General features: G+C 47.2%; 1 protein-coding gene across 1 annotated transcript in view; it reads right to left on the bottom strand.

Moving 5' to 3' along the window:
* Window positions 1-21,537, bottom strand: part of arhgap10 (Rho GTPase activating protein 10) — a 55,678-nt gene that overhangs the window by 29,683 nt on the left and 4,458 nt on the right. The window contains exons 2-15 of the mRNA XM_029118264.2: window positions 11,778-11,873; window positions 11,392-11,453; window positions 9,969-10,040; window positions 9,399-9,500; window positions 7,841-7,951; window positions 6,392-6,496; window positions 5,269-5,398; window positions 5,005-5,111; window positions 4,268-4,362; window positions 3,345-3,426; window positions 3,174-3,216; window positions 2,993-3,061; window positions 2,744-2,818; window positions 333-417 (exon numbers count right to left, since the gene is read on the bottom strand). Coding sequence (XP_028974097.2) covers window positions 333-417; window positions 2,744-2,818; window positions 2,993-3,061; window positions 3,174-3,216; window positions 3,345-3,426; window positions 4,268-4,362; window positions 5,005-5,111; window positions 5,269-5,398; window positions 6,392-6,496; window positions 7,841-7,951; window positions 9,399-9,500; window positions 9,969-10,040; window positions 11,392-11,453; window positions 11,778-11,873 — 1,234 coding nt within the window. The remainder of the gene's footprint in view (window positions 1-332; window positions 418-2,743; window positions 2,819-2,992; window positions 3,062-3,173; window positions 3,217-3,344; window positions 3,427-4,267; window positions 4,363-5,004; window positions 5,112-5,268; window positions 5,399-6,391; window positions 6,497-7,840; window positions 7,952-9,398; window positions 9,501-9,968; window positions 10,041-11,391; window positions 11,454-11,777; window positions 11,874-21,537) is intronic.

The raw sequence follows: 21,537 nt of genomic DNA, 5'->3' as shown, positions 1-21,537 counted from the left end.
TGACACACACGGGGGTCCTTACCTCAGATACAGCTTCAGGGGGCTGGTGACGGTGGTGCTACTGACACACACGGGGGTCCTTACCTCAGATACAGCTTCAGGGTGCTGGTGACGGTGGTGCTACTGACACACACGGGGGTCCTTACCTCAGATACAGCTTCAGAGTGCTGGTGACGGTGGTGCTACTGACACACACGGGGGTCATTACCTCAGATACAGCTTCAGGGTGCTGGTGACGGTGGTGCTACTGACACACACGGGGGTCATTACCTCAGATACAGCTTCAGGGTGCTGGTGACGGTGGTGCTACTGACACACACGGGGGTCATTACCTCAGATACAGCTTCAGGGTGCTGGTGACGGTCTTCACATCCCACTCCTCACTGGCACACAGATCCACGTCGTTGCTCTTTTCATCTTTAGAAAAAGGAGGGAAGAAACCAAAACATTTGAGGTTTCAAACTCAGAGGTGACACTCGGCACCTAACTGTTCTCTCAGACGACCGATCGACCGACAACCACCTGACACTAGTCAAAGGAGCAGCTCGGACACAGTGGAGATGGGGGTTTCAGTATACGCTTTCCTAACTACGGAGTCAGCGACAATGATGGCTACCCCAAGTCAAGTCTGTGGTGGACTCGGACACAGACGCGCCACTGATGAGACGATTGGCTCTATCGAAGAATACGTGTGACCAATCACAATCGGTGTCTGGTGTACAGAACGCACGGACGACGCAATTGGAAGATGGTTGATAGACACGGCACTGTTTTAATGATTGTGTTTTTGTGTTTTTTTTCTTCCAATCAGCACAGCATTCTGAGCCACTGCAGTGCAGGGGGAATCCTTGTCAACACCTAGTGACAGTCAGACAAACACTTCCTGATTCAGGGAGCAGTGTGGTGAGCTGTGGCGCATGACATCCTGATTCAGGGAGCAGTGTGGTGAGTTGTGGAGCATGAAATCCTGATTCAGGGAGCAGTGTGGTGAGTTGTGGCGCATGACATCCTGATTCAGGGAGCAGTGTGGTGAGTTGTGGCGCATGACATCCTGATTCAGGGAGCAGTGTGGTGAGTTGTGGAGCATGACATCCTGATTCAGGGAGCAGTGTGGTGAGTCATGGAGCCTGATTTCCTGATTGAGGGAGCAGTGTGGTGTGTTGTGGCTGGGCTTGGGGGGCATGTCCCAATCAGATTAGATTATTATTATTTTATAATAAAAAGTCCAGCTCTTGCTTGGAAAGATGCCATACTACGGCAGTGAAGAACTAAAACATCCACGGGGGGGCACTAGTCATAACTGTAAACGTACCACACGGTTTTTGATGTTTCCATTGGACTCTGGCCATGTTGGTGGGTGAAGGATGAAAGAAAGGATGGAGGCAACTTAAAGCCTTTCTCCAGGGGCCTGGTATGTGTGTGTTAACCCACGCATCCTACTCAACACTGATGGGGTTGTGGGAGAGACGCGTAGCGGTTAACAGCGTCGAGGGAACGACAACGCTCCAAACGAGGACAAGAGCTAATGCAAACGCACGACCGGTGACCCAAATCACAAGTACCTCACGTCATTTTCCACGCGGACAGGCTGGCCACCCGGTCCTCAGCACGGTTTCTGGGGCTGTCCTGTTAGCATGGCCCACGGGCCGAGCAGGGTTGCAGACAGCGTGCTAATGGGCCGTTACGCGCGAGTCGGACCAGTTTCGGCTTGGATGTTTGGAGTGGTCTCTGACGTAGCCTGACCGAACGGGCTGGCAGCCATTCAGATTCAGAACACATCGTCAAGGAGACGGCGAGGGGAGGGCGTCGCCCCAACACGGCAGGAGAGGAGAGCCCGGGGAAGGGGTCGGAAGAAAGGAGGCACAGGAGAAAGGAGGAGAGTTGAGGGTTGATTAAAAGAAGAGGATGGTTAGAAAAGCGAGCGAGCAGAGAGAGGAGAGGGAGGGAGGAGAGAGAGGAGAGGGAGGAGAGCGAGACAGTAGAGAGGAGCGAGAGAGACTGTGAGAAAGGAATCGGGGAGCGCTTTGAGGAGCGAGGAGAATTGTAATCTGATTTCCAGTTCCCGGCGAGCCATGGTGCGAGCCGACTGAAGTGTCCCTTCGAGGACTGGGGTGTCACAAGCGTCTCCCCAGCTGCAGGAATGCCAATGAGGTACGAATAGCACTTTTTGCACTGTGTATTGTGAGCGCCATCATGGCAGCCTGGCTCCCAGGCAAACATTACCCACTGAGCAAAAGACGTTTTTAAGAAGTCTCTCAAATCATTTTGCTCAGTGCTTATCCAGCATACTGAACTTCATTTATCCATGATTATGAGAGCAAATCAAATATCAAAAGGACACAGTTTAACCAGGACAGCAGCTGTAGAGGAGTGACAAATGTCCGACCTGCATGCTCCCCACACTGACTGAACACATGGAGACGGGGACATTTCAGCACCACACAGGTGTCTCGGAGCGTATGCAACAGTGCATGAAGACCCAATGCGTGGGTTCCCAAATGTTGTTGGCCCCGGATAATACAACCATATATATGATTTCTAACCGCAGTTTGATTTTTGTTTCGTGCTACCCCCTTGCCTCATTAGTCAGCACCCCATCTGGTCAGAAGCTCCTGGTCTGTAACCTGTGTCCTAACGACTACCACATTCCTCAGAAACATCCCAGTCAACCTAAACCATAAAACTACTCAAACAAAACACTTTTCTCGCTATATTACGACTTGATATATGAGCGGTGTCTCACCAATCATTAGGCTAAGCAGCTTCTGGACCTTAGAGCTGACTCCCACCACTCTGTACAGGCCCTGGTCGTTGATACCTAATAAAAACACAGAACATGGAATATGGTGCAAGTCTGCCATCTTGTGTTCAAAATGAGACACCACAATGTTTCACAAAACCGTGTCTTGCACCGCTCAACCCTCCGGTCAGTGAGCTGCGTGGTAAGCTTTGGTTGGCTCCCCCCGATCCGTGGTCACGTGCGGTCTCTCACCTCGAATCTCGATGGCGGAGATCGCGTTCTTCACAAATGCCAGCCCCACGTCATCCAGCTGCGCGTCGACTGCGAAGGCGACCGTGACAATTATTTTAAAATCACCAGCGGCGCTTTCGGTTATTCGCACGCAGCGAAAAATGTGCCGGGCGGCGGACATTCTGAACTACTGCATACTCACTCCCTCGTTCTTTCGAGTAGGGTTTGCCGAAGTGGTGCCGAGCCTGGGGAAACACGTTCGTTTAGCTTTCCACAGGTCATTATGAAACCGAAAACCGACTTCCATGACATTTCAGCAGCGGTCAGCGAGAAACCGGAAGCAGAGTTGGCGAGGTGGCGGTGTCAGACTCACCGGTTCTTTGCCACCCATGGCGTGCATCCAGAACTTGTGATCATCTTCGGACAGCGACTGGACCGTGAGGACCGTGCCGGGTCTAGGGACGAAAGAAACCACAAAAACACAATCATTACTTGGAAATTGCCTTGGGATTGGCGTTTGTGTTTTAGCACTGTGAGCGTTTGTGTGAAGAAACACGATAGTCCTTGCAGGATTACAAAGTCAATTGTGTTCTAGGCAGAGCGGGATTTGAATAATACAACCACCACCAGCACCAGCACCACCACCAGGGCAAACCCACGTGTTTGTCAGAGTTCAGTGTGGGCCTGTCAAAAGACCAGTACGACCCGGACCATTCACTCACTCCACCCTGTATAATGTATAACGGCAGGAAGCAAAGCCAAACCCGTTGCATTCAGACCACCTTACAGAACGTAGCCAGGCTGCTACTTTATACACACGGCCAAAATTCTGGTGGGGCAGAGGGCTCAAATGTCAAAATGTGTATGTTGGAGGGGTTGCTGTCGCTAAGAATAGTCCGGACTAAAAGGCAGAAGCCAGGTTTCAGCGGAGTGACCTAATGAGATATCTATTACAGCCAAGCCCAGCTAATCCTCCCAGCTATGTGGAGAGGCCATCCTCTCCAACCTAACCCTGTTTCACGCTGAGGCATCATGCGTGACTGTTCCCTGGGCGTGGTACAATGTCTGTGGTGGACTTAGAAGGGTTGCAGACCGGGTGTGAATAGCTGCCATCTCAACTAGCACTGCCACACATGTAGACCTTTCAAAAAAAAAAAATCTAAAACTATCCCAGATGATTTTCAGTCATCTAAAAATCCCGGATAAGGCGAGTCACTAAAAGGGCGGTCGTGAAACGTTTCCGGGACTAAAATCCCCGGGTGAAGGTTGTGGCGTGGTGTGGACATGACAACGTACCGATCCGTGATTTCGATATCAAGACAGAACCTCCGGTCCAGCGCGTCGGTGGATTTGCGAACGCAGGACTTCAGCGTGACCGACTCCGTCTCGCCCTGAAGGAGAGAATCACTGTTCAGTGAGCTTGTTCTGAAAGGCACACATGTTCCTCACCATAAATACAAAATCCCACACACAAATCAATAAGTAGGACTGCACCGTTTTAAAGACGGAAATTGCGGACCGTATCGGTTTCCTCCTTACCAAAGGCAGCACGGGTTAAATGCGAGGACCCAGACAGAAATGGTTGATTTAAATTACCGCTTGATGAGATGTGTTTGATTAGGGCTGACCCCATTTAGTCGGCTGGTCGATAGTTTGGTCAATAGGCTCTTGGTCAGCCAAGATTCTCTCCCCCACCCCCTTCTATAGATTCTCTGCTCACGTTGGTCGTGTCAAATCAACTGCTGCCAACCGAAAATGTTTATGCATGCCAAGGCCTATTGACCACGGCTCTTTTGGAAGGTCCGTGTTTAAAATAACGCAGACTATCCAGACCACTGGCCCCTAATTAAAACATCTCCAAAAAAAGATTTGTGTTTGAAAAGGTTGACCAATCTAGCGGAGCCAAGAAGAGTTGACCCTTGTTTGACCAAGATATGGGTTTTTAATCTGGGGCAGACTCATGACTGAGGTGTTATCTGAAGTGTCGTGTATTTTGTGTATTGGTGCATTTTATTGTGTGCTCCGCGACTCACGATCTTTCCTCCGGACCTGTGGTCAAAGGTCACCATGTGGAGGATTTTCTGCTCTTTCACAAACGTGCAGTAACGCTTCACCCAGCTCGAACCAAAAGGAGGGGGCCCTGGGGGAGGAGAAGACACTTCTGAATGGAACGCCTCGTCAGGGGTTTAAAGGCCTTTTTCTTGTGCTGGGCATAACAGTCGAGAGGGCACGAGGAAACAGTTCCCGGGGGCGGGGGGGGGGGGGGGGGGGGGGGGGCTTGGACTCTCCTGCCTTACGTTTCTCCTGGACATAGAGGTATCCTTCGCTGCTAATAGGACTGGTTTGTCTGTACTCCTGAGGAACTTCCCGGATCCTCTTCATCAGCTCAAACACCTCCACCCTCGTGCCCTCGAAACGACTCCGCGTCTGGGGAAGAAGGGGAGGATGTTACAGCCGGGCCGGGTCAACTGGAAAAGCGGAAGTGCAGCAACTTCTCGCCAATATTTCAAACAAACCTTAACCCTGAAAGTTCCACTTGGCATAACACTAACCTTACATATTTTTGCTTTGATTAAGTTTCATAGCGTCAATCAATTTTAACTGAGGGGTGAGAGACAAACCCAAATAAACCAGTCACCCCTCATGACCTCAGCTACAGTGTCATGTAAGGTCAAACACACAATGCACAGCCTCTGGAAAAGTAAACCTGAGAACTTCCCTATGGAAACTCCCCCGACTGCCAGGAAAGAGGGAAAGTCAAAGCCACGAGGGGTTAACGATATAATAATGAACCCAAGTGACCCAAACCATTTTAAAGCTACAGCGGTCTACACTTCACCTCTTTTCATGGTTGTCACAGATGTAGAAATCACTGTAACATATACAAGGGTATGATCTCCAAACATCGCTAATGAGAACGAGGAAAACTTACATTCCTAAGATATGGCTAAGTGCAATTGTAAAATGTCACCAAATATGTTACAGTTCATACAAATAAATCTGTCAACTGAGGTTTCTGTCCATGTGGAAGGTGTCTGGGATCGTTCATTCCATCTGATGAAACATGCAAACGATTATTCTCCTGTTATAATTTTGCTCAGTATTAATGACTGACCCTTCAGCATTAACGTGGTCAGAAGGTCTCCTTCATGGCGTTTGTCGGGCACTGGCCACTGTACCAGAGAAATCGTCAACCATCTCCAAATGCACGCAGAGACATAAAAACGGTACAGCACAGTTTGTCTGACCACTAAAATAAGAACATTCAGACCGTTTGAAAGTACAATTTAAAAAAAGATCGCCATAACACGGGCACTCGCACATCAAAAGCCCACTTGGTTTCAGTACACTGACAGCAGGATTTAGTTATCAGCGGAGATCCACTCGCTACAACATGACAGCGACTAAGCAGGCTCTCACATTCTGTATGTTGATCTGGAGGGCTTTCTTGTAGTGGTCGAAGTCCTTGGCCAGCTCAAAGCCCTGGTGGTAGAAAGTGAACACTGTCTGGAAGAACGCCAGCATCTGGGAAGGGGAAAAAGAAGAACGGGGCCATTGACATGAGTCAGAGAACGGACGGCATTAGCGATGAGCGTTGCAAAACCCGGCGTTTCCAACTATGAATGCTGACTGACGCGTTTTATGAGACCACATACAATGGGTATGACTAAAATAGGTATTCTTACTGTTTTATAATTGTGTTGGTAACCGGTTCATATCAGCAATTAGTATTCCAGGTTTTCTTTGGAATGCTGCCAATATAGCGTGGCTAAGTGGCTTAGCCTGATATACTGCTCATATACTCCACACCCTGAAGCATTATAATCATTATAACATGAGGCTTGACCTTCAAGAAATTGCTCAGTATTGACTTGAAAATATGTTGATAAGCAGAAGCAAGAAACAAAAAAAAAGGGTGGGGGGAGAAGACCCTCAACTTTGTTAACCCAAACACATGATGTAACTTGTGCTGCTAGGCAACCCACACAAACATTAACACTACAGTACACTACTTCCCAATCAGAGTAAACGTCATCAGAACTGTTTTTTTTAAATGTTATATATTTTTAGGCCATTCATGCTTGGAGAGATAGAGGGTAGAGGTTAAATATCTTGCTAAAAGAGAAGTGGAGCGGATTGAAACTCATGATGCAGCAGTGGACTACCCCAGGAAATAGAAGAGGCTCTTTGTCATGAATTTTCTCCTAGTTTTTTAATTATATAATAACTGAAGAGATTGTTCACAGATGTTACATTTGTGAACATTTAAGGGAGATTTTATTTTGTGCTGAATCAAAGGGTCTCGTACAGTTCAAGGCTATATTGTTGACAACAAGGAAGAAACGTGTTATGTAATTAAAAATATAATTTTGAATGTAGTTTGAACTGCATGCATGATTAGTTGTTTTTAAATGTGGGGGAAAAGTAATTAAAAGTAAACTAAATCTAAATGTATCTGCTTTTAAAGCAGATTTGTTGTCTCAAGTGAGCTTTACCACATTCTTCAACAAGAACATGAATAATAGAGTTTCCTGGCATAATTACTATTTACTTCTGATGCATGCCTTTTCTTTTACAGGCAGCATTTCACTAATTTCATACTATCAAATGTATGCCACGGTTTTATATTTTTTTATTCACAACACATTTGTTGTTCAAAGCCCTCAGACAGTTGGGGCTGTATGACATTCTCAACCTTGGACAAAACTGTAAAAACAGGTATCACACTTTCAAACTGAGGGGAACACAGAAAGACACTTTAATAATAATTTCTCTTATTTAATATTTTTTGCATAAAATAGTAAAATGACTAGATTTCAGCAGTACACCAATACTAAAAGGCCATTGGCCCTCTTTTTGTCCACTCACAGGCTCCACACAGTCAAACTTCTTCCTCTCCTGGATCTCCTGCAGTTTACACACATAGTCCAGAGACTCCTCCTGAAAGTGCTGTCTTATCGTCTCCACCTGGATGTCTGCCTGCGGAATGGAGGCGAGCAGAGAACCAGCCTTAGTCTGCAATCCAGTCAGGTTTCCACCCAGACAGGTGGAGATTAAAGCAGAGCTTTAGGTTTACACAGTCCCAGACAGAGTCCCAGACAGCCAGAAAGGATGAGCTGGGAGAAATTATTACTCTTTTGTTGATGCCTGCCGACAAAGTTTAGAGGATAAGCTACGGGTGACGTACAAGCAAGTGGTGACTTCATAATTTGGCTGTCTGACAAGCTCACTGCTGAGGCTATCTGGCGGTTGACTGGACCTTTGCAACGTCCCATAATGCATTGCAGCGCGTACACTCCAGCGTATCGGGTTCATTATGGTACATACATTTTTGCATTAGTGGCGGGTAGTTTTTTCGATTCATTGCTATATGTTGGGTTGTGTCCCACGGGCCATTACACACCTGGCAGAACAGTACAACATCGGATTCTTTTAGGGACTTTAGACACTGGCTCATGGTCAAAATGCCGTCAACAAACACACCTCTCGGCTCTGTGAGCTCTGGGCGAGTGAATAACGTTAGCGAAGGTTCGGCTAGCGGTAACGAGTAGAAAGGAGAGTGACCGACTTGCGGTTGGGATTTGGACATTTCGTCAGCTCTGCCTGTTGCCTTTCTATGCGCAGCGTTCAGAATGTCTCCCAGTAGCCGGCAGAGAACGTCTCGGCGCGGCAATACATCAAGCAGCAGTGGTGTCCTTCAGCTTAGCGTAGACGACACGCATAGAAAATACAGCAGCTGTACTTCAAATGGTTCTAGGTTTAAATATGAACTGTTGAGGTGGGGTAGGTGAACGCCTTTGAAACTTTATAATAGATTAACCAAGCAGTAGTACGTTATGACACCAACATAGCCTACTCAATTAAAGGTAGTTCCCTAAAAGAGCAAATATATACATTTTCTAAAACATGAATAACCAAAAAGGTTCTCTTTTTCCACTAACCACCAGAATAAAAATAAAAAACAGCAAAACCTGCCGCGGACCTAGACAACCAGTGCAGAAACTCCTAACCTGGCAGGATAACCTCACAGAGCACTCAAATCCCAGGCCTGTGGAAATTCGCGCACACGCACGCACGCAGTACAGTTGATCCCCACAGTGCTACACAGGAGAGCCAGGTTGCGCTCTACTCCCTGTGAAGTGCACTCCATTCCACCAGGGCTAATTTGGCCCACACAAAGAGTAGTGGACAACGTCAACGGGCGCACGTCAAAAGTAGTGCACTTGATAGTGAATAGGATTCCATTTTTTCCATTTGTGGCAAACCTTAATGTTTGGGATTCAGGCGCTTCTCGCAGAGCAAATATCCTTTCCAGACTTTTTAAGGTTTAATAGATGTTGAGGCCTGTGTTTTGGCCTGTTTTCTATTTTCCATAAATACATGCAAGAGGGAGAGCGAGAGGGAGAGCGAGAGCCATTAAAAGTACCTCCTGTAGCTGTGGTTCCTTCTTCTTTGCTGACATGTTCAGAAGCTTTTCCAAGGAGCTGTAGTACTTCTCAGTTTCCTTCTCAAACTTCTTTCTTTCCGCCTTAAAAGGGCATTGTGGTGCGGAACAGAATGAGAGAGGGCAGAGCATGGAAGAGGGAGATAGTGGAATATTTTACTTTGGATTGGCCTCACTGACGTGAAGGAATGTCCACAACGTGAAATCAAGTACACATTTCAGTTCCAGTGAAAAGGGAGCAGGGCCAGGCCCTCTCTAGACAGGTATTTTGATAAAAACTTAAAGAAAGTGAAGCCCAGGAAAAGCGTGTGGACCCGTAGTACTTATGTAAATGCTAATCCAATACAACCTAGGACTGTTCCCGTGTGGTGACTGACAGTGACATTCCGCCACGCCCAGTCATAGCCGCTCAACCCCACTGTAAGTCACAGACCTGAGCTCAGTTGGCTAGCCCGCTGGGTCCGGCGGCGTGGTAAGGAGAAATTACTACGCGACGGCGCTCAGGTGTGCCGTCTCGAGGGTATTACCAGGCTGTACCTGGCAATCACCTACCTTTGCCGTTCCCAGCTGCTCCTTACGGAACTTCTCCAGGGGCTTCATTAACGTTTCTGTAATGTTCCTCATCTAGGAGGTCAGGAGAAAAGGAGACAGACATAACTATATTAGGACACAATATGAATGTGTGTGTGTGTGTGTGAAGTAGTCCAGTGAAAGACACAGCCTCTGGATGCATGAGGTCCCGTCCCGTCCCCATTGCTGAAAATGGCATTCTGAACTATTGATCACTGCTCCCGCTAGATTGCCGTAATCTAATTGGACACATCATTCCATCTCTCCCGTCCCAAAGCAGTAAAACCCTCATTAATCCACAGGTACTCACTGTAGTAGCTTAAATTCAAAGCGGTTGGATCAAAACCAGAAAGCCAAAATCAGCGCGGTCTCGCCCTTCTAACTAAAGGTCCTGTTGCTGTATTGATTCCAGGCACGTTGGAGCCCGTCTGCCCATCCCACATTTCTATCCTGAACGTGACGTCGCCCCATGATGCTTTGCAGGTCCGTGTAGATGAGGCTAAAGCACGGTAACCGTGACTGAAACGACCCAGGGCAAGGCTTTCCTCACGACACCGGGCGCACGGGGGTGACGTGGCGAAGGCAGGCCGAATCTACATGTAGGATGTTTAACGCACACTCGGAAAGCATGTGCTCTTCTACACATGGAGGGTCAGGATGGGAAGTTTCCCCAAGGGGTTCTGTAAGGCATCATAGAATACCGTTCATTATCTACGGCGTCCCAGATAATAGCTGGGCCCTTATCTTAGGTCACATCACGGCAGGGTCCAAATAACACACAATCGGTGAATCAAGCGAATGTCACAGGCATTAAGCTGACTCTGTTCACATAAATATAATAAAGATTGAAACGATATGCGCTCGGGCTCATGTGAGGGATAATGGCTACCATAAAGCAGTAGTAGTGCAGAAAAATAGTAAGACGGGCACACAATGTCATAACTGCCCTATTCTATTTATATAGTATCCTCAACAAAGCAGGCTATTTAGAAAACGCCCACACTGTACAGTTATAGGGAGTCGTCAACAAGGAATCTCAAGTTGGTCTTGCACTTGTGTAAGACCTCTAGTCGCGAGCTAACGCCCACAGTAAACAGAGGCCTCCGCGGAGAAACTAAGCCTATCTGCTGACTGTTAAGGATTGCCCTCGAGACCGGAAGCCCAGCGTGACGAGACACGAGCAGCCCGCTGGGTTGCGTAATTCCAGGGCAACCCCCGGAAGCAATCATCCCAAATGGCCCCCTTTGTAGTTCACAGATTTTTACCATTTAACGGAGGGCCCTTTAGGACATGGCTCCAGTCCAACCCATGGACAGTGGCAGTGAAGGCGGTTCTGCCTCTCCTCAACCCAGGGTCACATTCACATAGAAGGACAGAGGCATTTCACGTGGACTAAGCATCTTACCATCAACTCTCTTTGGTCTTCCAGGTTCTTAAGGAAGTTGGAGAACTCCTGCAAGGACTCATCTGAGAGAGGGGGAGAGAGAAAGGGCACACGCACGCACACACGCACGCACGCACACGCCGAGAAAAACGTGCACACACCCTCAGCCAGATGACAGATACGACACATGCAGGAAGGCAAGACCACACATACACACACACACACACACACACACACACACACACATCATAAGTACTGGCGCTTCCCTCCAAATAAACCACGGGTAGGGATAATTACACACGCGAGTACTTAATTTGCTGTTAGATACAAAAGTTAAGAGCTAATATTTTCTGTCTGTGGCTACAGAGGCAGCAGCAAGCTGCATGTCGTGAAAACATCACACTCACCGATGCATTTCTCGTCATCTGTCTTTGCATCTCCAATGTACTCAAACTGGAACTCTCCCAGGGAGTGAGCAAACTTGCGCTGGGCCAGGCCAAGTTCTGGAAATAAAAATGGCAGATTCAAAAACACAAAACACCAACAGCTCTACGGACGGGATCTTGGACGAACGCTTCCCATGGAAATAATATTAGTAATAACATTTTCAATACAAGGGATACTGTGGTAACGCGTGCTTCCAATTTACAGCCTGGTGTGTTTTTGGGGCAACGTACTAGATGGCGGTAGGTTCTCGATCGCACTAAGTGCAGAACTTTTTCCACCCGTGGGTATCAAACCCACAACCCTGCCATTGCAAGCTCAATGCTCAAACAACGGAGCAATACGCGACTGTGGGTTAACATCCTGTTGGCTTTGCATCCTGTCTACTGCGGTGTCGTGACAGATCAGCTCTCTAGTCGCTAGCAGGTGTTTACATTGGACCCTCTGTTCAACATGCAGGCCTGCACAGAGACGAGCTCACAGGCCACCCCAGTACACTACACAGCGGCTACGTGGCCGCCGCTAACGTCGAATTAATGGATTTAGCCTTGACCCGCCTCGTGTAAGGAATAACAAACTTCACAGCCGATTGACTTGTCACGCTGGCAGGATAATATTCCAGGCTAGGAGCTGTGAGCGGAGACCGAAAGAGAGAGAGGCCCTGCAGGCTAAAGAAGAACCACACAGCCATGTTCAAATGCTGCCTAGCTTTGGAAGCCTCAAACCCTGGTGGAATGGGTCCCAGTGGATTTTTCAGTGGTTGATTAATAGACATAATTTCATCTTTAGTTAAAAAAAATGTACTTCCCTAATTTCAGCCCAGAACTTGAGAAAGTTAGATAATTTCTTTAAACACCAGGTCACATCCCAAAACAAGCACACAATATGTAGTGAATGTGAAGCTTTTGAAGATTTCATACATCGCAACCCATTATATTATAAGAAATGAGCGTCATTCCACATTCATATGAATGTACAGCACAGACATTAATGACAACGATGGACATCATGGCCGAATTTGGAAATCATTCATGCCACTTTTGGATGTGCGGGTTAAACTGCATTTCTGTAGCAACGATGAATGCCAGTAACATTTGACAAATGTGAGCGATGTCAACGGTTTCCTTAGCAGGGGTACTGCTGGCATATAAGAGGCTTACAACCACAACCAGCCCACGTCTCACCCAAACACTTTGTCAACAATCAGTGCATGCGTGCGCGCGTGCATGCATGTGTGGATTACCAAAGCTTAATCATGTGAGCTCTCTGCAGAATGCCTGGCACAAATGGTCTGCACCAAGCCTCTACCCGCCTGAACCCAAACCTATGTTTAACCAATAGACAGGCAACATATCTGAACTGCTCTCGGAACAGTGGAGTGCCGCTCGGATGACGTCGCCTGAAACCAGGCGCATATGGCTTCAGGCCGAACGCCTCGATCGGCCATTTGTGTCACAAGAGGAAACCGCGGGTTGCATTTGACCTCATGGCACTTGCAGCACCTGGAGCGATGCATTGTTTGCACGCGCTTGCTTTTACAGCGGGCGGCTTTATATAGCGTCTGCAGGAAGCCAGCATCTTCGCTTTTGTTCGACGGGTGATGTAATGCGATTGGCTCACTGAGCCCGGGATGACCAGGCACAGGGATACAGGGAGAATAATAAAAGAACAATGCAGACATCGAACAGTGCAAAATGTGTAAACATTATTTCTTTATGTTTCACATGAAAAAGTACATCATGGTGTTTTTAATGCTGCAGTTGCCCCCAAAAACATAATCAAGACACTTAAATGTATCCAACCAACAGGGACTTCAGAAAGTTCTGACGTTTTAACACTTTCTTATTTTACATAAGTAGTTAATAATTGATTAAATACATTGTTTAGCCATCAATCTACACAATGAGGACACTTCATAATAATTAATAGACTCCTACCCAAAAAGACAGTGCTGTAATAAAATAAAAAGGTGCATCAACAAAGTATTAGTTTAAGGGTGTGCACACTTACGCAACCAAGTTATTGTTTGTTTTTCAATTGAATTGTTCACGTTATAAGTCACATTAAAGGTGGAAAATGTTCTGACATGATATCTCTTTGTCTCATTCTTTAACATCACATAAATCTGGCATTTTAACAGGGGTGTGTAGACTTTATATCCACTGTAAGTTACCAGCTGGTCACAAAGCCCTATAGAGTGCAAGCATTTCATTTGCTTTGCAGGGACAAAAGAATATTCTGAAATTAAGTATGAGTGTTCTCATTTGACCTACATAACGCACATAACATCTGCCATAGCAGATTCAAAAGTAGTTCAGTTGTTCAGATTCACAGCTGGGGACCTCAAATCCCTCATATCTGTATCAAATCATGCATAGCGTGGCAGCAACAAAATGTGCACACCGACACCATTTAACTATTGAATAAACTAATAATGATTAAATGAATGGTTTTAACTAACATTTCAACTAGGAGACATCGTTATCCAGAGCGACTTCTAGCATGCAGTAGGCACACTTAATGTAGCTAGCTTCAGTTTAATACCGCAATTCATCTGGGATTCGGAAAATCAAAATAGATGTCTTATTGGTAGCTTAATATCATAATAATACAGCAGCGTAATAATATCATGACAATACAGCAGCGTGGTCCCTGACAATTGTCATCCAGGGGGTCAACTACATATCAAACCCCAGTGCCCCAGGGCAGTGAAGCGGTCACTCGGATGAGATGTTAAACGTTTGTCCAGCTTTTCTGCAGTCATTAAAGACCCTGTGGCACGTAAGAATAAATGTGTTAACCTTTGAGTCGTGTTAAGTGTCTAACCTGGCACTCACGAGTCATGGCCACCTGCTCACTCCCAGCTACAAATAAGCTCATTACTCCGCTCTCCTCTCCCTTGTACCTTGTAAAGTACTATAATGAATGCAATCGCTGACATATGTAACCGGCTCTGGGCAAGAGCATGGACTAAATGACTAAAACGTCAATGATATAATCGTTTGAGAAGTTGAGCTACAAATAAGACCAGAGATTAAAACCATATCAATAATTTCATTGATAAAATGTATTATTCTATTTTTTTGACAGATGATTTTAGTCTTTTTGTCGAAAAAAAATGTACAAATAATGTTGGGGCCAAGAAAGGTATAATCCGGACAAACACCAGCCCGCTAAGTCTGAAGTCCTCCAATTCCCTTAGTAAGGTGTTCATTTGAGTGTTTTAACATTTAACCACTGATTTCAATGGCGGACAGCGTAATAACAAGAGTCGCAGCTCCTCTGTGTGGTGACAACCACAAGGCCAAAATTACACAGCAGGGGTGATGCAGGGAAGCAGACAGGAAGTCAGCCAACCTCACAGCTACACAGTCAAACAGGCTGACAACACTCACCTAGAGCTCAGAACACAGCCTTTTCAGCAGTCTTGTGCCCGACTGCCCAAAACGGGACACGGGCGGAAACACAAAGAAAGACGTTTTTTAACTTCCGTTAGCGTAAACGTGACCTCCTGGCAGACTAATTAGCATTTTCCCCCACTAAGTCCAACATTCAGTAGGAGCGACAAGTGATGTAAACTACGTGGGGGGTAAAATACGGGGCTGTATTGTCAAAACAGAGGTATGGGCCGGGGCAAACCATCCTGCCGGGTCAGTATTTTGGAAGCAAACATCAAACGCCGGAACGGGTCCAAACCAAGCCACTTAAAGCGGGAGAGGAAGCCAAATCCAAGGCCAGCCTGTCCCGCCTCAGTCAGACTCACATTGACTGCGGGTGCAGAGGCAGTCAATTGTGTCTTTCGGCCAATCAGATATGTCAGGCAAAAGGTCAGAACCAGGCTACATTACCACAGAGGCCTAGTGGTCCAGTCCTAACAGATTAAGACACTTAATTTGACCAGCTTTCATCCCTTACCAATAGTCCCCCTAGAGGGCCATCCATCTAGGGAGCCAAGATGACCTCTTGCTAGATCAGTGGCTGACATTTTTATAGCAGGCACCAGCACGCAGGCCCAAGGCATAGAACTTTCCAGATTAATTTTACAGCAAACAAGAGCTCATCCCAGCCCCAGGCACCTATAAGAACAGGTGGCTTTTGTTATTTATTTATTTTCTTCTGTTTTAACAGGTGGAGGCCAATTAACTTGTGATAAACGTGATTAAAGTTTATTATTACACATTAAAAAGAAATCTGCTAATATAGGGTTTCCAATATAGGTGGGGTGGAGAATAATCAAATTTAATTTCATAAGCTACAAACACTAACTGCTGTAAACTCTGATTGCGACCTTGTGATAAGCAGTCATCTGAATTTGTCTCCACTTTTAGCATTTAGCCAGGTACTATGGCATTTGAACGAGGCTTACATGCTCCAGGGCAGGTTAACCCAAGGGCAAACTCTACCCTGGGTAAAATGACTGAGCTGTGGGGTTGTGGACCAACGAAACTAGATTATCTCAGTCTCGCAAAAACTGCATCATCACTGGAGAAACAACTGATCACGCATGTATTAAATCCCTTTTTTGGCATTCTTCATTTGTGCAAGCGCAAGCAAATCATACACTGCGACGCATTCTGCAGCTTTTTGTCAGTGGAGCTACGTGGCAGCTTGAACATACTGGCCTAGAAGACAAGTCACTGAGCCCAAGAACGATTTTACACATCCTGGATAGAGCTGAACTGACTGAACCAGAGTGGAAATTTAGCAGAGCGCCCCTCCTCCCCAACACATTTAGTCTGCCATGGGGAAACGTGTTTTGACAACATTCAGGAAGTATCTCCGAAAGAACTATACTGTAGTTTACCAACCCGCCACCAATACCGTACAGACCCGCAGCCTATACTGTATAAATAAACTGCATGTAGAGTAACATCAGCTATATCATAGTGGCAAGTCAGCAGCGATGCATTACAAAACACCAGATTTAATGTTGAGATGCATTCGGACAGAAGTGTATCTGACTACCACTGACATCAGTGGAAAGGAATTAGAGCACAGATAGGATCAAGTCATTTGCAGTCAGGAAGAGAGTTCACAGCTCCTACAATAGACCATGTAATCGGATGACACCCATGCCGACACGCCTCTGAGAAGACATTCCGTTACATTCCATGACAAAATGAAGAAAAAAAATTAAAAAATGTACCCACATAATTCCAAGTTGGGTGTTATAATGCCCGACATTGCACAAGGTATTTTCAGCACACCGTATGCTTTCCCATGAAGACATTCCTTCAGAAAGGTCCACAGGACACCTATCAAAAACAATGCATTCCTCAACCACAGATAAGAGAGGAGTGGCTGGAAGTAATCAGCCGAGTGAAGGAAAAAGGAACGGGCCAGGTGGTTTACACTGAACACTAGACAGGATACGGACCAGATCCTGAACCAACGCGGAGACCCACAATCCTTTGGGATGTAAAAAAAAATTATCTTAACCTGGTCGTGTGGTTGTAGAAGACTCCGGGTTGGACAGGCAGCTGGTCGGCCTGTTCCATGCGCCCGTTTCAGGGGCGTCGGCTGTCGGATGGAGGGTAACGTGGACACGTCACAGCCACCACGTGGGAGCGTGACGACATGGGAACTCTGAAGTCCCATGGACATTGAATTAATAAGCCCAACGCGCACACGTGTGACAGTGCGTGTGTGTGTGTCCAGATGGGGACAGCTACAGTAGGGTCCAGCGATGTCTGGGTCAATAAATCGTCCTGGTGATCTGTCGCGATGCAACTTAAGGGGCTGTTAGTATACACATAGCATGTGACAGATTTTTTTTTTTAATAATAGGTTTTTTTTAAAAACTAACTATCTAACGATCTAAACCATTATATAACCACTACTCCAAAACATATTTAAATGTTTTTAAATTAAGTGTTTGGCGTAGTTTTGTTTTTAATTCTCGCCCTGTAAATTGTTTTTAATAAGTAGTCTAGAAAGGCTGGGTACAGAAAAGCAGGATCTCACGCAAGTTGCGCAAATTCAAGAACATCAATAAACAGAAACATTATAAAGAGCCTATTCAAGCTAAACTTGTCACGGCAACAATCACTGCAAGTGTTTTTGCAGTAGCCCAGGACATGAGTGATTTCCAACAACTTACCTTTCCCAAACAAGAAACCTGCTTTGGCTTTCTGTGCCCATCATGCAACCCCCATAAATTGCAGAGTTTAATTTTACCCGGATGATCGCACCGCCCAACTCTAAACTGAGGTGGTGTAACAGGCTGACGACGACGGCCTCTCCAGCCACACACCTCTTTTCTTGCCAGAAAATGGCAGGAGGGTAAGACAAGCAAAATGAAGCAAGCTGCCCCGCCATTACATAAGAGCCCAGCATTCTTCTGTTATGCGTCATACCCCAGAAGAAGGAGAAAAAAAAAAAAAAAACATCTAAACCTGGCAACCGCGTATGTTTGGTCACATCGCGGCTGTGTAATTTCAATACGATCGCCGTGGCAACAGTAGACACATATCAGTGAGCCAGGACAAGCCGGAGCGACACCAGCTACAACAGACGACGGGCCTGCATACATTGGGTCCCATGGAAAACCGGTACCCCACAGGACAGGGACCAAAAAACGACAGGCGCACTCCGTGCACTCCGGCACGAGTGGAAGGCCCAGGGCAAGGCAGAGGCCTGTGTTGTTCCTGGCCCAAGGCGCGTTGCCTTTTAAAGCAAGGCATGCCTGTCGAAACGCGCACCCGCCACTCGGGAGTGAAAAAAACAGACCTGCCCCGGCCACATGAGTCATGGTGCCACGACCTTCCATTAATCTGACACAGCGGGCCAAGTTTCCCCTAACAGGAAAAACATGTGAAAAGGGCCAAGAGGGCAATGCGACATAAACACTCAACAGTGCCGTGCGTGTGTGTGGGTGTGCCCGTGTGCGCGCGCCCATGTGCATGCGTGCGTGCGTGTATTAAACCGGGGAGGAGGTGCGGGGTGTACTGTGTCACAGCCTGACAAGGGCTCTCACCGTACATCAAACCAGCGGCTCCTCTGGGCCTACAACACCGCAGGACTGGCCTTTTAACCGCAACAGACGACAAAAGGAGGCACTTCAACACCGGTGCTATTCAGGGCGCCGCACCGATCCAAACCAGCATTAAAAGAACAGGGCTGAAGGCTGTGTCTTCAAGAGGGAGACGTCCACCTCCCATCTAATCAGTCCCCGCTGAAGTCCCTCCATGAAGGGGAAGAGATGAGGTGTGTGGCCCTACAGCGACCGGGGACGATGCTCGCACTCCACCACCCAGCTACGTCGTTCAGAGTTGCAACCGGTCACGCGTGACGTGTTGTTTTGGGCAGCGGCGGAAACTCGTCCACACCCGACGACGGAGTCTAAAGCCGGCCTGAACACAACGAAACTCCCCCGCGGGGAACTCATTTCAGCTACGCTGGTGAGCTACGACCCGACCGGACTAGATGCGTTTTAGAGGCAAGTGTCCTCGACAGCTAAGGCGACACCAGGGCGACAGGCGCTCCGAGAGAGGAGATGGAGACCTGGGGAAGCTGAAGCCTCTCCGCGCATCTTAATGGCTGATGTAAACTTGTTTAAACATTTGCCTCACCGACACAGTCGTTTTTGTTTGTTTGCTTGCTTTTTCAATCAGGGCAAACCTGAATTTGCTGGGACGGCATGCCCCAAGTAGACCACTTTGGGGTTTCAGTGAGGTTCAGCCCGTTGCCTAGCAGCAGCCCAGTCAAAGTTAGCTTTGAAAACTTGAAAAACAACAGCTTCGTTTTAAGTGAAGCGTGGATTGGTCTGAAGCCAGAAAAGGTAATTAACATGAGCACCACCACCTCTGATAGGCCTGTCCCCTGGAAAACAAGAAACCGCCGCACTCGGACAATCAGGAAAGCAAACAGGATCTGACACCCCACCCAACCCCCCCAAAAAAAGTCCATGGAAAAGTCCTCCCCTCAGCTGCATATAGCACTATGTGAGAGAACACCATCCCAAACATTTTAATCGGCCCCGCCTGCTCTGGCAGAAAACATCACTGTCCCAGAACCTTAGAAATGCTGTGGGGTTACTGCAAGTGAAATTACATTTTGTCAAATAGTAATGTTGACAAAATTGTAACATACAGTGAAAAATGCTTTGTCCTAGACATGGCCAAGCATCAGGCTACCCCATCTTTTTTTTGACTATACAGCCAACACAAAACACCCTCCCAGCAACCTGTAAGAGACCTGTTAGGGTTTGGAGGTCTCGGTTAAAAGCCTGATAGCCTGATGTTCGGTCGCATTAGCAGCAAAGCCCACATCAGGTCTGTTCGCGTCCGTGCGAGTGCCTGCGTGTATCGTGGTTCGGTTTAACCGAATTGAACCAGAGGGTCCGTGCCCATGCCAATGGACTTTGTTGACAGGGCCACGCAGGGCCCCAGTCCTTCCTGTTCCACTCGTTCATCTTTCCAGTCAGGATTCGCACAGCACTTGGCAATGTTCCACACAGGCCCGCCTTTTTCCTCTCCAGGGACCTCCCTCCCCCACCTCTCTGTGGTTGTTTGCGGAACGCGTCTTTCTCAAACTCAGTCAAACTTTCGTGTGGTGTAATGCATGACAAGCGCGGCATTACCAAATTTCTCCCCTCAGGGTTCCCCCTCCCTCCCAGTAATAGTACCATAGTAATAACATACAGTACTCGTATTTCAGCATAGGGACAAGCTTCAGGCAAATATGGCCTCCGTCTATCTGGTTACACATTTTCACAATCTTGGATCTTTGAAACAGGGGATTCAGCTTTCAATCGGTTCGCAAAAGGTACAGGATTCCAGAGCCACCAGAAGAAAGGGTGTGAGGACCCTTGAGCGAAGTGAAACACCTGTACTCTAATGGAGACCCCGGAGCTCGATGACCTGGCCCAGGTATTACGCCAGTATCAGTTTCAGAGGGGGAACCTCGTGATCTTCCTTTGAACAGAGGGAGAGGTATGGAACAGCGTTCCTCCGGCATGATCTCACGTCTGCGCTAATGCGGTTTTAATGAATGATTGTGATGTCGCTCTTTGGCAGCGTCAGCAATGTGATTATAGGGGGGGAGTGAGTCGGAGCAACTCGCCAGACTGAATCACGGCCGTATACTCACTCAAGCCTGCCTGCCAACATCCAGCAAAAGACCTGCAAAACGTTTGTTTTTGCAGGGAAACTGATGTGGGGAAGGGAATAGCAAAACATCTTTATTTGTGAATGCTAACCAGATGGGTCTCACTAGTCCAGGCCTAGTCACACACCGATAATCACACCTGGTTACGAACGGCAGTTGGAGCTTCCTTTTACAACGGCTACAGTTAAAAGCACTGAGGAATATGAGACCCCATTATCAAAAAATAACAATAATACACCACTGGGTTGTAGTAGGTCCTCCACAGAAGGCAATCTCCTCAATTACAACGAGAGAGAGACGGGCAAAGAGTGAGAGAGAGACGGGCAAAGAGAGAGAGAGACGGGCAAAGAGTGAGAGAGAGACGGGCAAAGAGAGAGAGAGACGGGCAAAGAGAGAGAGAGACGGGCAAAGAGAGAGAGAGACGGGCAAAGAGAGAGAGAGACGGGCAAAGAGAGAGAGAGACGGGCAAAGAGAGAGAGAGACGGGCAAAGAGAGAGAGAGACGGGCAAAGAGAGAGGTTGAGTAACAACACCAGAGGTCACACAGAGGAAACCACTTTAGAAACAGGAGCGCATCCTCTGGCCTGCTCCTGCTCTAGTGGGCACTTCCATGTCA

Source organism: Esox lucius, chromosome 25, assembly GCF_011004845.1.
Source record: "Esox lucius isolate fEsoLuc1 chromosome 25, fEsoLuc1.pri, whole genome shotgun sequence".
NCBI lineage: Eukaryota > Metazoa > Chordata > Actinopteri > Esociformes > Esocidae > Esox > Esox lucius.
Note: the sequence above shows the minus strand (reverse complement) of the source record. Positions and strands in the feature narration are given on the sequence as shown.